Source organism: Trachurus japonicus, chromosome 16 (assembly GCF_045865225.1).
Source record: "Trachurus japonicus isolate A0001 chromosome 16, Traja_1.0".
NCBI classification, from domain to species: Eukaryota; Metazoa; Chordata; class Actinopteri; order Carangiformes; family Carangidae; genus Trachurus; species Trachurus japonicus.
Window position 1 is genome coordinate 275,037 of NC_140922.1, and position 12,027 is coordinate 287,063.

General features: G+C 41.2%; 1 protein-coding gene across 1 annotated transcript in view; it reads left to right on the top strand.

Moving 5' to 3' along the window:
- Nucleotides 1–12,027, top strand: part of taf2 (TAF2 RNA polymerase II, TATA box binding protein (TBP)-associated factor) — a 32,513-nt gene that overhangs the window by 11,391 nt on the left and 9,095 nt on the right. The window contains exons 9-23 of the mRNA XM_085803382.1: nt 760–859; nt 983–1,068; nt 1,158–1,293; nt 1,961–2,115; nt 2,558–2,672; nt 2,820–2,929; nt 3,780–3,845; nt 4,002–4,128; nt 4,289–4,414; nt 7,202–7,342; nt 7,813–7,923; nt 8,033–8,226; nt 8,515–8,654; nt 9,894–9,963; nt 10,292–10,401. Coding sequence (XP_085659508.1) covers nt 760–859; nt 983–1,068; nt 1,158–1,293; nt 1,961–2,115; nt 2,558–2,672; nt 2,820–2,929; nt 3,780–3,845; nt 4,002–4,128; nt 4,289–4,414; nt 7,202–7,342; nt 7,813–7,923; nt 8,033–8,226; nt 8,515–8,654; nt 9,894–9,963; nt 10,292–10,401 — 1,787 coding nt within the window. The remainder of the gene's footprint in view (nt 1–759; nt 860–982; nt 1,069–1,157; nt 1,294–1,960; nt 2,116–2,557; nt 2,673–2,819; nt 2,930–3,779; nt 3,846–4,001; nt 4,129–4,288; nt 4,415–7,201; nt 7,343–7,812; nt 7,924–8,032; nt 8,227–8,514; nt 8,655–9,893; nt 9,964–10,291; nt 10,402–12,027) is intronic.

The window sequence follows — 12,027 nt, forward strand, 5'->3', positions numbered from 1 at the left end:
TGTATAAGTCTATATTTCAAGCTTGTTTGTAGCGGAAGCTTCTCTTCCTGGTTTGTCCAAATTGGACGATATTGTATATGATGTATAACGTTATCTACTACTCCATTAATTGATTTCTCATCGGCTTCATTGTAAACAAATGCACATGGCCAGGAGGAGGGTTAGCAACACAGAGGAGAAGAGGCCGCAGTTGCGTAGTTGCTCTATAACACAGGACTTCTTTTCAGGCTTATAAAATTCAGAGCTGTACAGTTCTTCATTGGTGGGAATCATATGATCTATAGGTGGTGTATTAGCGTGTAGCATGGATCAGATCTTCAAAGAAAGGAAAATACTCTCCATAATGCTGATTATGGTGTATACACACATGAAATCATCATTATTACATTAAGCCAGGCTGGTTCCAGCTCAGACCACCAAGGTTGAATCAGCATGTTGTCTCTGTTTTTCACGAGCTAATAAATTCTGTTTTGTAAATTTATGAGAATGGAGATTACATGCCAGGTTCCTTCCAAGAAATACCCCAAGGGTGAAATTCACTATTACAAAGTGATGGAGCAATTTGAGTGTGGCCTACAATTACTCCTCAAGGGTTTCCACTTTGAAAGAACCCACACAATATGGGCAAAATGAATGGAAAATGAATCATTCCTTTATATTTACCATAAACATGTAACTCACGACAAAGAGTTCATTGATATGATGTAGTGTTTTGTAAGCTGACACTGCAATGACATGACTATGCTGTTGCTTCTGAAGGGCCGATGAGTGGGTGCTGAAGGGAATCTCAGGTTACATCTACGGCCTCTACCTGAAGAAAACCTTTGGAGTCAATGAATATCGGCACTGGATAAAAGAGGTAACACTTAGATTTTCATGCTCTGGTTATCCTGACATCATGCACATCACTCTCACAGATATCTTATTATTTCTTACCATGCTTTCACAAAATTTGAAAAAATATTGTTGTGCTGTTAAACAGGAGCTAGATAAGATTGTGGACTACGAGTTGAAGATGGGAGGAGTTCTACTGCACCCAACCTTCAGTGGAGGCAAAGAGAAAGACAAGTAATACATTGAAATTTCAGTTTGAACCCCCATGCAAGGATTTAATGTTGGAAGTGTTGGTAATGATGACTGACCATTTTTTATTTCAGTCCAACTCCCCACCTCCACTTCTCCATCAAGCACCCCCACACATTGTCCTGGGAGTACTACAGGATGTTCCAGTGCAAGGCCCACCTGGTGATGAGGCTGATAGAAAACAGGATCAGCATGGAGTTCATGCTGCAGGTCAAGAGTGTCTTCTGTTTTCCCTCTCAGTGCTTTTTGAATTCATTATGTGCTTCTGTTGAGTGTATATTATTATAGAAATGTAAGTGTTAATTGTATTTGTGCTGTTATCAGGGCGCCATTGGAAATGAGAGCTTACTCTCAATTGGCCCTCCCTGAATAAATTATTTATTTATTATTATTTTTTTATTTAAAGGTTTAAGGATCAGGGACATTGCACATTAATAAAAACATTTAAACAAATGTAAACATGCCAGAATTAGCCAAAAGGCTATTTTGCATCTGTTGTCCCTGGACTGATGTTAAAAGTCATCCTAAAAGAAAAATAAAACATTTTGGATTATCAACATACAAATAATACATTCAGTGATTAAAAAGCTGAATAGTGGACAAAAGACAGAGAGCTCAGAGAAGGTCCATGAGATGAAATGAAATGAACTAAGAATAAAAATGGCTTTAGTCAGAGTAAGCTCTTTAAACATTAATGTTTGTTGCTAACTGTCCGACTGTATGACTTATTGGGTTGAGTCTCAGTGTTTGCTAATTCTTCATCCATAGTTCATCATTCGAGGCTAAAGATTAGATGTGTGCACATTGTTAACATGTGGTCCATCAATGGCCTGAGCATTGACGTTGTCTTGTGTGTTTTTCTACCGTCCGTCTTTAGGTTTTCAACAAGCTCCTGAGTCTTGCCAGTACAGCCTCATCCCAGAAGTACCAGAGTCACATGTGGAGCCAGATGCTTCTGTCCACTCATGCCTTCCTCAAATCCATCTCCAACGTCTCTGGCAAAGACATTGGTCCACTCATAAAACAATGGGTGTATCCTTTATTTGTGATGCTCTGTGTCCGAAAATAGGCCCTGTCCTACAATGCTACAGTTAGTGCTGTGTCTGTGGGGGATTTCTTTGGATCCTGGTATTTTTTTCTTGACATACAAGTGTTAATTGTGAGACCTCACATTTACAACTAAACTATGCCCAGTCGAATCATTTAGCTACAAGTGGACATTAAAGAAAGAGGGAGCAGCTGACCAAAGTATGGAGCCTACAACCTGAATCTTTTGTGAATGAGAGACTTCAGTTTCTGACTGGATTTTTTGTCTTCACCAGAATTAGGGTTGAGGCATGTTTTTTCTTCCCTTACAAGAAGAAAGATTTTAATGGTTTTATAAATCTGACTCGACAAAAATATAATGATAGTGTCTGTTGGTTATGTTTGTTCCAACTGCTATTGGTCATCTGTCTTGACTTCTGGTGTCCAGTGATCAGAGCAGTGTGGTGAAATTCTTTGGCAGCTTTGCCTTCAACAGGAAGAGGAATGTTCTGGAGCTGGAGATCCGTCAGGACTACACGTCATCTGGAACTCAGAAATATGTGGTAAGCCTTCAGATACAGGATGTTGAGATGTGCTTAGGGTAAAAACAATGATTTTAACAGTTTTTTTTATTTTTTATTTTATAGAACATCCTTACAGTGACTTGATTTTTTTCTCTGGAAGATAACCCTCTGTGTCTTTTCCTGCAGGGTCCCATCAAGGTGACAGTACAGGAGCTGGATGGGTCTTTCAATCACACTCTGCAGATAGAGGAGAACAGCCTCAAACATGACATCCCCTGCCACTCCAAGAGCAGAAGGTAGCAACCACTGCGAAACACATTAGTACACCCATGAGTGCTTTTGCTCCTTTATTTATATTTATTTTATTACGCTGCATATCCTATATTTCATTATTCTACGTTATGACCTTCTGTCGTGTAAGTTGTAGGCTACAATTACACCAATCAACTGTTCATTTTGAGCACTCAAGTTTCTCAGATGCAGTTGCCATCTTCCTGTGTAGAACCCACACTGCTTAAATATCATATATGATTGTACTTGTCTGTGCTCCCACGGGCGTTTTGGTCTTAAAATGAGTTGGGGTGGATGCACAGAGCACACACACTGCCTGTTACGCACAAGCAGAGTGTGGTGAAACGCTGACTCAGGTGGAAGAATAGGCTGCTATACATATACAGCACAGCTGTGCTGTTACTTCACTGTATAACTGTGAAGAGTCTAAGCTGCTGCTCTGTGTGTCAGAACCCCGTTTGTCTCAGTTTGGGACACACTCATCTCTTATGTCATGGCTGTGAAGAAGCACCAATTCTCTTACCTCCCCTGACTATCTGTCAAAAAGGGGAGAGTGAAATGAAGAACCTTCCATTGAGTAAATTACTTTTTAATGATTAGCTATGTGATAGTGTATTATTTGTCCAGTGCATGACCATCAGTGATTGTCTCTAAGTTAATGACGTTCTTAAAGTTGATGTTTTCTCTGTGGCTCTGGGGTTTTTCCTTGTATGTTAATCTTGTTAGTCTCTGTTTCAGCTGTGTTTCTGTTCTTAGTTCTCTTGTGCCTATTGTAGTGTAGCGCAAATGTCGACAACAAAAACTTGCTTTAGTTTTCAGCCAATCACAAACTGATTTGTGGATTTTTTCCCCCAGAAACAAGAAAAAGAAGATCCCACTGATGAACGGAGAGGAGGTGGACATGGATTTGTCAGCCATGGAGTAAGACATTACGTAGTGCTGTCACTGTTCCCTGTCATCAACCACATTCACAATTCATCCTTTAGACCTTGTTCAGGTTCAGTGTTACAGGAAACTTTGTGAGTTGAGTTGAGTTGAGGTAGGTTACATTTCTACTGTTACTTCTGTCCTCCGCAGCGCTGACTCTCCCCTCCTCTGGATCCGGATCGACCCGGACATGTCCATTCTGAGGAAGGTGGAGTTTGAGCAGGCCGACTTCATGTGGCAATATCAGCTGCGCTATGAGAGGGATGTGGTTGCACAGGTACAGTAAGCTGATGACCAGAGTAGTACTCTTCCCATGTTTTAAAAAAAAATGTTAAAACGCTGCTTTTGTGGTACTGTATGTGCTTCCAGTCAGGATGATGTAAATCAAAATAGCCAGAAGTATGCAGATATTGAGTGTGTATCTTATCTGGTTGTAGGAAGAGGCTATCTCAGCGCTGGAAAAGTTTCCAACTCCCGCTTCCAGACTGGCTCTGACTGACATCCTGGAACAAGAGCAGTGTTTCTACAAAGTCCGCATGCAGGCCTGCTTCTGCCTAGCCAGGGTATGTGTACGCTGTGAATAGAGTATGAATAGAAATACAGTGATTTTTCTGGCAAAATGATACTATAGAAAGAATTCCTACAGAGACGGACTATTTTGTTGAACCAGAAACAGCCTTTTTATTACTATATTTAGTCTGCAAATTCCATCCACAAAGAGAACTTTTACCAGCAAACAACCCTAACCAGTCATGGCAGCAGCAAACCAGATGACATTTTTTTATGAGGGTGATGTATGGTAACCAAGGGTCATCATATATAGGCTATTAAAAAGCAGTCTATCAATTTGCATGCATGCGCATCCTCATGGAAAATGTACTAATCAAACACGGATGTGCATACATGGTCATGGTCACACCTTTTTGTATAGCACATTTAAAAAATGGTCATGGTCAGCTAAAGTGCTTTACTGTACATGAACTACCGTAATCTCACACGCTCATGTACATTGTGTCCTCTTTGTCCATTTACACCTCCCATAGTCTGTGTGGCCTTGATTTGATATACTTCCTTACTTACTGCTGGTGGAACTAAAGGAAGTTTAGTTGTGATGATGCTGGTGGAGAAAATTATTTTCCCCTAACATACCCACCCAGCATCATTTTTGAAGTTATTAACCCTCAAAATAAATACATTTTATCTTAAATTTTTGTATTTATACATGTCACATTGCACCTTTTTGCTGGAGCACAAATTAACCTAATTTCCACTAAAACAAATGATCTCATGGATTAAGTCAAATTGGCCCAGATCTAGTTTTGTTTTGGTTCTTTGCTCACATCAATGCGGTTTACCAGGTGGAAAGCACAATCGTTTTTGGAGTGTTTTTAAATTAAAAGAAAGTTAGAGAATGATAGTGGAGAGGTAGATATAGGGACCAATGTGGATGGATTAGTAGATGAAAGAAAGTGGGGATGTGGTTTTAGGTTCAGGACGGTGAGATGAGTTAGAGTTTGGGAGGGTCACAGGGAGAGGAACTAAACAGTTAAAAAACAAGCTGTCAATAACTGGCATTGTTTTTGATTTGTGTCAAGACATTTGAGCTGCTTCTTTTTTAAATTCCTAATGGAAGGTCACAGTATCTTTGAAAATTTAATTTTTAGTGCAAACACATGACTTCCCCGGCAGCAGGGCCACCCAGCAGCTTAACTCTTACTTCTCTCAGATCAGTTGACTGAACAGTCCTGTTCTTTTGTGGCTGCAGGAAATTCTCCTTTCTCTGAATCTGGTCTGCTCCAACTTTAACCCCACTGGATTTCTGCCATTGAAGCTCCACCTGAACCAATATTTTCACAACATGATAAACTGAGTGGTGGCTGAAATGGCAGCACTTAACTTTTTTTTTTCATGTTGGCCTTTAGTATATAGTTATTTTCCCCCTACCACCGCCACCGCCACTACTACTACTACTACTACTACTACTACTACTACACACACATAAACAAACTCATGAACTTACAGACATGCATACCCACCACAGAGCTCAGTGACATGGGCCCTGACTCTGCTGTGGTTGGCTGGGATGGCATTTACTTGCTTGTTTTTGGTAGAAAATGTGGAAAGGAAGAAGGAATGGCCTGTGGCTAAAAATCAAACAGCAAAAAAACCTTACAAATTTATGCCCATGTGAAAAACACTTACACAGGAGAAATATGTGCATGTGCACACACAGGAACACTCTGGTGTGCATGCCCCCCTTTATTTATCTAACCAAATGACAACATCCTGTGCCAGTGACCCCTATTACCACATTACCATAAATTTCCCAATATCCTGTTAAAGCTCAAATACCACTGGAGCCACTGGTCTTCATACCTGAGAAAACCTCATGTGTGCATTTGCTGTTTACATTGTAGTTCATTCCTCGCCACAAAAACTGCAACGGTCAGAGAGGACATTGTTATCCGTGTAACAACATTCTTGATGTGTCTCAAATAATCACTGCAGCTCGTGTGCAGCTCACACTCCTGTGTACATTTTACATTTGATATGTCGAGCAGAAATCTGGAATCCAGAAGTGATAACAAAAGGCCCCCGCATGCTGCAGCTTAAAGGGATAGTTCAACATTTTGGCAAATTGGCCCATTGCCATAATCCCTATAGTTTTAGGAGTAGGTTTGTTACCTTTATTTGTCGGTGCAAGCTATTTTTAGAACGGCGGAGCAGAGCCGCGAGCTGCTCAGAGCTACGCTACGGAGGCTAATGGGATTTCTTGGTTTCCCTCATCAAACTCATCAAATACACAATCCAACAACTCCAAAACGCTGTCATGGACAAGTTGTGACCTGCACATTCACCACGCTATGAGATAATAACAGAACGTTAGCAGACAGAGTTGTTTTAGAGGTAAATACAGAGACTGCTTGCTGAAAAACTGTCCCTGAAGGCAACGCGCATCAGCTGTTTTGCATGTATTTACCTCTAAAACAACTCTGTCTGGTAACGTTGTGTTATTATCTCATAGTGTGGTGAATGTGCAGCTCACAACTTGTCCACCAGAGCGTTTTGGAGTTGTTGGATTGTGTATTTGATGAGTTTGATGAGGGAAACCAAGAAATCCCATGAGCCTCCTTAGCGTAGCTCTGAGCAGCTCGCGGCTCCGCTCCGCCGTTCTAAAAATAGATTACACTGACAATTAAAGGTAACGAACCTACTGCTGTGACTATAGCGATTATGGCAATGGGCCAATTTGCCAAAATGTTGAACTATCCCTTTAAACAGAACTCATCGAAGTAACTGAGTGTTTGATTGTGAAGAAGTATTCCTCTGGTGTTGTGTGAACTGTGCAGATAGCCAATGCCATGGTGAGTACATGGCAGGGCCCCCCAGCCATGAAGTCTTTGTTCACCAGGATGTTCTGCTGCAAGAGCTGCCCCAACATCGTCAAGACCAACAACTTCATCAGCTTCCAGAGCTACTTCCTACAAAAGGTAGGTCAGACAAACGAAACACGTATCAAAACTGCTGATGCCTGGGGCGGAGTTTAGCTCAGTTGGTAGAGCACCCGCCCCATGTGTTGAGGCTATAGTCCTCGCTGCAGGCGGCCCCGGTTCGAGTCCCGCGTCGGACGACCCTATCCTGCATGTCATTCCCCCAATCTCTGCCTCCCATTTCCTGTCACACTCTCAACTGTCCTATCAAATAAAGGTATGAAAAGCCAAAAAATATACTTTAAAAAAAAAAAAAAAACTGCTGATGCCTTCATCTGTCTTTAGCCTAACAGAGATATACCACAATTATGTTTAAGTGAATTCAAACACTGTTGTTCCCTATTTTATCCATCAGAGAGACATGACATTTTTTTTTTTACAGTCGTAAAGTTCAGTAAATGTTTCTTTTATCGTTTCCAAAGGAATGTCATTTTATGTGACTGCTATTTCATCTGCATTTTCCATGTCAGACGATGCCAGTTGCCATGGCGTTGCTCAGAGATGTCCAGAACCTCTGTCCCAAAGATGTCCTCAACTTTATCCTGGACCTCATCAAGTACAACGACAACAGGAAAAACAAAGTAAAGATGAATCCTTACAGAGGAACAAACCAAATATATTTCAGCGTGCACATGTATGGATGGTTTGACCTACCTTTCTCCTCCTCCCACATGTCTTGCCCATCACCAGTTTTCAGATAACTACTACCGTGCAGATCTGATTGAAGCGTTGACCAACTCTCTGACCCCAGCCATCAGCATCAACAACGAGGTGCGGACAGTGGACAATCTAAATGCTGATGTCCGGCTCATCCTGGAGGAGATCACCCGATTCCTCAACATGGAGAAACTCCTGCCGAGCTTCAGAAACACGATCACTGTCAGGTAAGGAGCAGAAGGTGTTTTCATTGTATGTGAATCACAGTGCAGCATGCAGTGGTATATGGAACGATTATGTATTGTAGACTGAATATTAGCAAGAGAAGCTTTTGCACAAGTTCTTGTAACTTATGTTGGTATTGTAGGTCTGGAGGACACGTGTCAATTGAAATATAATTAAGCAATATGACAAAAAAACAGTGCTATTGTACTAGTAGTAGTAGTATTGTTGTTGTTATTAGCCACCTTTTCACAGTTGGAATATTGTGCCTCCATTTTATTTTCCTCCTCCAGTTGTCTGAAAGCGATCCGTCAGCTTCAGAAGAACGGTCACATCCCCAGCGACCCATCACTCTTCAAGTCCTATGCTGAGTATGGACACTTCGTAGACATTCGCATCGCTGCATTGGAGGCCCTGGTAGACTATACAAGAGGTGTGTATTTATATTATTAATTTGTTTTATTAGTGTGAATGCTGAAAGCTGGGTTGGCAATCATGAGGTGCTGGGTTGGGTATCATGAGGTGCAGGGTTCGATTCCTACCTTAGCTCTGTGTGTCGCATGCCATTTCTGTCCTTGTCAATTTCTTTTTTTTTAAAAACACTTTATTTGTAATTTTCTGTTAACATATAAAACAATCATATTCTCTGCATTACAAATAACTATAACAAACAGTGTCCTTGTCAATTTCTTCTGCTAATTAAGCGTGGCTCCAGCAATGGCTTTCACCATTCACACACATTTTCCATTAGGAAATACTCTAGGAAAATTCTAGTTAATATAATAATAATTATTATTATTATTAAGCTCATGATCATGGATGTAAGTTTGGTGAAGTGGATGTGCATTCATAGCTGATATGCTCATAAAATACTACAAAAAAAAAAATCACATCAATTCAATCAGCTCGATTATGGTGAAAATCATAATCACGATCATTTTGGTCAAGATTGAAATCACGTTTATTTACACAATTATGTATGTATATTGGGGGGGTGTTTTTTTTAATTGTGCCAACGACCTGCAGGTTTTATGAACAGGTCAGAGGAGCTAACTAACTCACTCACCAGACAATGCTGTCGCTGACTCATATTTGCTTTTGTGAATTAACTGACATACATTGGTAGAACAACAATGATCATTCACTTGTTGAAGGATGATGTAGTTGTTGTTGTACGCGACAAAGAGCTACAGCTTCAAGGATATTCATCTTTTCTTTCTCTCTCTCTCTCTCTCTCTCTCTCTTTTCTCTCTCTTTCATATTTGTCCTCACTTCTTTGTGTGTATATTATCTTGTTGCTGCTTGCTGCTTTCTTGGCCAGGCCATGCTTGTAAAATAAATTTTTTTATCTCAAGCAATTTGCCTGGTAAAATAAAGGTTAAATGAATAAATAAAAATAAAAATACTTATATATTTATTTATATTTATTGCCTGTTCATTCATTAGTGTTGGGCGGTGGACAGAGAATCACTTAAGCGATGTGCCTAATTCTTATAATGTTATGCAAAGCAAGGCAATTTTATTTGTATAGTCCATTTTTACAAACAGTTTTTCTTTCAAAGGGCTTTACAGAGACCCTCACATCCACTGAGGTCAGTTGCGGTGTGAAATTGTTTGGCTGTTGTGTTGGTTTTCTCTTTGTGAGCATGACGCAGTGTTTTCTTGTTTCCAGTTGAAAGAAGCGCAGCAGAGCTACAGTGGCTGCTCAGCATGGTCCAGAGTGAGCCGGTTCATTATGTCAGGTCAGAAGACATCCAGACACCCAATACATCTGCACTCTGTTAACGCACATTCATGCTTCACATTATGAACGCTCCAGTGCCCAGGTTTCTTGTTGTATTTATGTCGGCACCTCTCATCTTTCCAAAGCTGTTTTCAGTTCTTTTACGCTATTACATGAAACAGCAGTCTGGTAAAAAATATTAGAAAACATATGAATTATGATCTGAAGACTGCTATGTTTTATGTCGAATGGAATTCATCTTCATATGTGTACAGCTGTCACGCAAATGACTGTTGTGTATTTTCATCTTCTTGCTTCTTTGCATTTCCTGTTTGTCATCCAATCAGACATGAGATCCTGGGTATGCTGAGTAAGAATCCACCATTCACAAAGACAACAGACTCACCTCTGTGTAATGAAGCACTGGTTGACCAACTCTGGAAGCTCATGAACTCAGGTAAGACACACACATTGAGAGGTAGATCAGGGCAATCTCAGTGTTTCAGCGGTCCCCCCCACCAGTCTACTATTTATTTATTTAGAGGACAGTGCACATTAATTGACATTTCTGTAAATGTGCCAGTGTTAGCCAGAGGCTAATGTATAACTGTAGTCCTCCGGCTTGATGTTAAAGGTCCCATATTATGCTGTTTTTCAACTATTTCACATGGTTCTAAGTTGTCCTACCATATAGTATTAGTGTATTGTCCCCAAATCAATCTGCAGCTCTACATCTCAGTAATCTAAAAGTGGCTCTCCAGAGCTTTCCTGAGAACGAGCCATTTCTGTGTCTGCACCTTGAAATGCAAATAAGATGTGTAAACCACGTCCACTCCACAGCTGTCACGGGGAGAGGGTGTGGTTTTCACTACAGGTACATGTGCTAATGTTGACATTGGGACAGGGGTCGGGCATTGATTTCCGAAAAAAAAAAAAAAAGTTTCTGAGACTCTTATCTTGTCTGAAAAAATAGTAAAGTAAAAAGTAAACGTCCCTTTTTTACTGTGGCAGAAGGAGATAGGCCTACATGGACTCCTACAGCCACCAGAAAGTTCTGTGTGAAACTGTCAAATAAAAAAACAAGTGAAACTGAGGAGCAGCACAAACTGCACGGTGCGACTGATGAGAAGCTACTGGAGAATATTGAGGTGGTTTTGCGCCGGGAGAGGAGACTTCCTCGTTCAGATGTCTCTCATTCCGTGATGAGGTCCGCTGCTCTGATGAGAAGCGGTATCATCCCAATATTCTCTGATCCGCGATTTCATTTATAATGACCGGCGGCTGTTTTTCAATCAGTGATTCAAAAGGATCATCTGGCGGCCGCGGTACCGACGGCTCCTCCTGTATCTACCGCTTCATGTCAAATGACGGACGGGGAGAGAGAGAGAGGAGGATGAGGGGGAGGGGGAGGGGGTCGGGGTCGCGACTGTCGCTGTTACGGAAATGCACTGGGCGGAGCTCACGTTTCTCCAGACTGGCCCAGGGGGAGTATAAGAAAGTACCGGGAGGTGGAGTCACCTGAGTTCAGTGCATCCTGACGTCAAGTCTGCCAGCACTTTCAATTCGCCCGTTTGGAGACACGATCTCAAAAAAGTGTAGAAATCAATTAAGTGAGTGAACAGACTTTTTCCACCTCCAGGCGTCATAGAAAGGCCACGGGAACACATAGGACCACTACAAAACCTGTAGAAAGTGGATTTTGCATAATATGGGCCCTTTAAAAAGACCTCAGGCCATTAAATACACAAAACAAAGACACAGGGGACACAAAAATTTGGGACATACATAGAAATACAACATATCCATGTGGGAAACAGAAACCATCAGACAATGACACTAGATGAGAGACAACACTACAGGAACAACAACAAGTAGACGATAATACACAGTGAAACCCAGGGCCGGCTCTAGGCATAGGCGATATAGGCGGTCGCCTAGAGCGCCAACTGCTGGAGGGGCGCCGCCAGTCAAGGGGGAAAAAAGAAAAGAAAAGATAATAATAATGATTTATGTCCGCTGGCGCCCCCTCACTTGGTGTTTTCTTTGTAGAAAAAAACCCCCAAAACAAATAATGACAAACATG